The sequence below is a fragment of the Hevea brasiliensis genome, chromosome 15 (assembly GCF_030052815.1).
Source record: "Hevea brasiliensis isolate MT/VB/25A 57/8 chromosome 15, ASM3005281v1, whole genome shotgun sequence".
NCBI classification, from domain to species: Eukaryota; Viridiplantae; Streptophyta; class Magnoliopsida; order Malpighiales; family Euphorbiaceae; genus Hevea; species Hevea brasiliensis.
The window spans coordinates 62244012-62248957 of record NC_079507.1 but is presented as its reverse complement, the minus strand read 5'-3'; the positions used below and the strand labels follow the sequence as shown (position 1 = coordinate 62248957).

Here is a 4946-nt window from a genome sequence, read left to right as displayed (position 1 = left end):
ATTAATATTATGAATTAAATCTTAATAGCTGCCTTTTTAGAGAACCGTAATATAATATAAATATGAAAGAAAATATTGCACTATTGATGATTGTATTTATCTAAATTTAAATATTTAAATTGTTTTCTTTTTCTCCAAGATATATATATATATATAGAAGTGTTCTCTATAAGATAATCAAAATTTATAAGATAATAAAAATTTATGGATGGAATCAAAAGTGAAGGGTAATGTTTTCTCTATTTGAATTCGTGAATAAAATTTTAAATGTTTTTAATTATTGGAATTTTTTTAAGAAAGTTGAGAATATTTTTCAACTTTAGATGCCAAAGCTTTTATTAGAATTAAAAAAAGAAAACTACAGTAAAGAGGAAAATTCAAATTACGGTTTATCAGAAGAAGCCTCGCACCAGTCACCAGACACCAGCAGTCTACTCCACGTGGTTGGAAACACACTGTTCCTTTTCTCTCCCTATAAACTCTCACTTTCAGTGTCTTCATCTATATATATATATATATATAGCTCAATCAAGACTAGGTAAGCAACGGTGGTTTTAGCGTTGAAAGCCTCAAACTTGCTAAACAGAATACAGACTTAGAGAGAGAAAAGGTGAAAATCACTCTGCCCCTTCAAACCCGGATTTTCGTTTCCCATAATACATTTTATCTCCTTCTTTGTTGGGTCGCTAATCCACAATTCAAGGTAATATTTTGATTCTGTTTCTTGCTTTTCTCTATCTGTTTTTGGGTGTTTCTTGTGTCTAGATTGGAAAGAACTAGCTCTTATGGTAAGTGCTTGTTCTTTTTCTGTTATATTGATGAAATGCTTGTTTTTGGTCATTTCTTTTTTCTGTCGTTGATTCTTGATTATATTTGAAATGCTTTTGTATCTATTTGAGAATTGCCTTTTGCTATTATGGGTTTTTAGATCTATTTTCTTTAATAATGGGTTTGTTTACATTTGATATTTAACGGTCTGCAATTAGTTCATTTAGAATTGGAAAATTTAAGTGGCATGGATATGGGTTTTCTTTACTGGACTGGGTTCTAGTTGATTTAGTTAGATTCAGGTTTTCTTTTGCTTTACACATTAATCCATGTTTTTGCAGATTCCTGTGCCTTTTTCTCTGCAATATTAAATTGTATTCTCGCACTTAAATGTTGTATTTTCATAACTTGCAATCTGAGATTGATATCTATGAGAAATATTTATGCATTTTGTCTCATTTTGAATATATTTACAGCTTGTAGTTTTAGTGAGAAGAGTTTGTGTAGTTCTTCCATAGAAATATTTACTATGTTAATGAATCAACAGTAATGAGTTTTAACATCTTTGTTCTTTTATTTTTTTGGCAGGAATCCAGACCATATAGGTTGCCACAAACCTTTTTCCTTCTCGAATGGGAATTTCTTATTCCTGCTTGTTTGCTGAATACAGTGATTTGGAGAAAGCCTTAGAATTTGTTACTGCAAAATCTATTTTGTTTGGAGATGATGAAGAGAAAAAGTCTGCGCAATCAGTTAATTTTGGTAGTCAAGATTTGGAGCCCAAGATCAAATCTTTGGGTTCTGAGAGGATGTTAGTGGAAAGATCTGTTAGCTTTAAGAAGGAACAATTGGAAAATAGGATGTCTAATAAAGATCTTTCATTGGAGAAAGAAAATGATGCTGCAGTTACATCAGTTAGTACAAATAGCAAATCGAAGGATGATCAGTCCCAAAACTTAGATAGTGATGTAGGAACGGTCCAAAAATCACCAAATTTTGATCCTGCCAACCCCAAACACCAAGCTGCTGTAAAATTGCAGAAAGTGTACAAAAGTTTCAGAACCAGGAGAAAGCTTGCAGATTGTGCAGTTCTTGTTGAGCAGAGCTGGTATGTATCTGATGAAATGCTAATCCTTACCTTTTTTATGAAAATTTAGCGGTGTGTTATCATGTCTAAATGCAATTACTTCTTGCTATAGGTGGAAACTTTTAGATTTTGCTGAACTCAAGCACAGTTCTATATCATTCTTTGATATTGAAAAACACGAAACTGCCATTTCGCGTTGGTCAAGAGCAAGAACAAGAGCTGCCAAGGTTGGAAAAGGTTTATCAAAAAATGACAAAGCTCAAAAACTTGCTTTACAACACTGGCTTGAAGCGGTAAGTAAGATTTAAAGAATTATGCAAATGAAGTTAGTAGTTCGTTATTCCCTATTCACTCTTGCTAACTTGAAATCTATATTGTCTTTTGTGAATAAAACAGATTGATCCACGGCATCGATATGGACATAATCTACACTTCTATTATGTAAAATGGCTTCATTCTAAGAGCAGAGAACCTTTTTTTTACTGGTAATTTCCTTAATCTAAAGCTTCTTCCCTCGACAAATAAAATTTTGATTCTGGACATCATGGATTTAAAATTGAACTTAAATATGTTGTCTCTGAAATGCAGGCTAGATATAGGAGAAGGCAAGGAAGTAAATATTATTGAAAAGTGTCCTCGATCAAAACTTCAACAACAGTGCATCAAATATCTTGGTCCAGTGAGTTTTGATATATTTTAATGGGCTAACCTTTTTTTTTTCTTTATTTAACTTGAATATTTAACTGAACGAAATATTTACTGTTGCAGATGGAAAGGAAGGCCTATGAAGTTGTTGTGGAAGATGAGAAGTTCATTTACAAGCAGACAGGGGAGCTCCTGCATACCACTGATGATGCCAAGTGGATTTTTGTCCTTAGTACATCTAAGACCTTGTATGTTGGCAAGAAAAAGAAAGGTACATTCCAGCATTCAAGCTTCTTGGCTGGAGGAGTCGCAACTGCTGCTGGTAGATTAATCATTGAAAGTGGCATTCTTAAGGTATAGCTATGACATGATAGTTCATTGCATTTATATTATATAGTAGCCATTTTATAGTGATTTTAGAAGTCCTCAAATTTTAATGGTGTGTTAACACTGAGTTCTTTCTGTATTTTGAACAGGCAGTTTGGCCTCACAGTGGACATTATCGGCCTACAGAAGAAAATTTTAAGGACTTCCTTTCATTCCTCCGAGAAAACAATGTGGATATCACTGATGTAAAGGTAAAGATATAAAAGCACTTTTATTCTATTTTAATGATTTAAGTTCTGAATATCAGAGATGTAAACTAGAAGATCATATGTTGATGATATTTCTATTTCTGATATTTCAGACAAATCCAGTGGAAGAGGACGAAGGCTTGCTTGATAACCTAAGAAGCAGTAGACATATTAGAAGCCACTCATCTGAAGATGACTTGATCGAAACTGTGAATAACCTTGATGTTGAAGAAATCAATGCCGAAAACTTAGCACGAGAGAGCACTGATTTGATGGAAGATGAGACTTCTGTGGTAGTGGAAGAACAGCAGCCAGTCCACAACTTGAGTAGGAAGTTGACCAATCTTGAAATTCCGAAGAGGGATGAATGGTTTGACGGCTTAGTGAGTGAAAATCCAACTGCTGGACCAAGTGGCAACAATGTGTCTGCAGACTCTCTGTTAAAAGATGGTTATGAATCTGCAAATGAGAGGTTCACTATAGAACAGGGTGACAAGGTTCCAAAGAAAAAGTTTGATGAAGATGAAGATTATGATGTAGAAGACATCCCCAAAGAAGCAATCCTCCAAAGGATTAATTCAAAGAAGGGAACAAAGTCATTTCAGTTGGGTAGACAGTTGTCTTGCAAATGGACAACAGGAGCAGGGCCACGTATAGGCTGTGTTAGGGACTATCCCTCAGGGCTCCAGTTCCAAGCTTTGGAGCAAGTAAACTTGTCTCCAAGAAGGATTTTCCACTCAAAAAGTATCAGTTTGTTCTGCCAAAAAGCCTCCCCACCAACTGGATTTGGTGGGGAAACAGCTGTGACCTTTGATCTACCAATGCTTAAAAAGGGGAATCTAATGTATGGAAGCCTTCCTCACTCTAGAACACTGTCCGATCTACCAATGCAGGACATCAATGCTAGCAGTAAACAAATTGCCATTAGTGAGAATTAGTTTCTAATTGATTTATTCTTTTTTGTGAATAGAAAAGATGATATAGGGATTCATTGTCATTCTTTTTGTTTTCTACCATGGCAAAATCATTTTATACATTTTTCCCTTTTAGTTCATCTTGTACAATATGAGATGATACCTGTAAAATCTTATGGGGATTTGAAACCCCTTAATACAAAATAAGATATTCTTTCATTTTCTGGAATTGGATATAGCAGCAAGATCATTTTATACTATCTGGAAATTCCAGTTGCATTTGAACAGTCTTAAGTCAATACCCTTTGAACTGTTTTAATTTCAAGGGAACAAAAAAATTTAGATGATGACTACGGTGGATGCCTATGAAATAACAAAGAATTCTCCTAGGAGGATCTTGATCTATGAACAATATAAACAGAGAATTATGAAAAGATATTTTTCAAGAATTGATTGTTTATGCTCTAAATTCGTAAGAGGAAGTAAATGAAGTCGCATCTATCTAGAGGAGTTCTCTTACTCAGCTATTTACAAGTCAAATCCCTCAAAGCAAGCTCGGTAGTGTGAACCTGTGAGCCTCAACTAGTCCACATCTCCAAGCCAAGGCACAAGTAAGTTTCCACAGGGAAATGGCAGCAGGAAGAATAAGAAATTTTGGTCTAAACCATATATAACTGAGTTTTAGCTGCCATTTTCTTTTATCTTTGCAAACTAAATGAGATTGCAAACAATTTAGGAGGTGCTTTCTTTCTTGGATTTGTATGCATCTTCTTTTCTATGCTCAGAAAATTTGACATCCTAGCTTGTATAACCATGCATATTGAAGTAGAAAATCATTTTTGCTTGTACAGCAGAATGTATATGGAAAATGCTTTTCTGATGCATAATGCATAGTCTATGCAAACTACAGATCCCTTATTTTTCTGCCTCAAGTATATAACAGAAGAACTATTTTTG

At 34.3% G+C, this 4946-nt stretch overlaps 1 protein-coding gene across 1 annotated transcript; it reads left to right on the top strand.

Moving 5' to 3' along the window:
• Window positions 1–351: 351 nt before the first annotated feature.
• On the top strand, window positions 352–4218 carry LOC110671961 (IQ domain-containing protein IQM2). Its single transcript, XM_021834604.2, has 8 exons — window positions 352–703; window positions 1357–1876; window positions 1968–2148; window positions 2252–2340; window positions 2444–2534; window positions 2624–2854; window positions 2977–3078; window positions 3189–4218. The coding sequence occupies exons 2-8, from the start codon at window positions 1401–1403 to the stop codon at window positions 4011–4013; spliced, it is 1995 nt and encodes a 664-aa protein (XP_021690296.2). The 5' UTR covers window positions 352–703; window positions 1357–1400; the 3' UTR covers window positions 4014–4218.
• The last annotated feature ends 728 nt before the right edge of the window (window positions 4219–4946 follow it).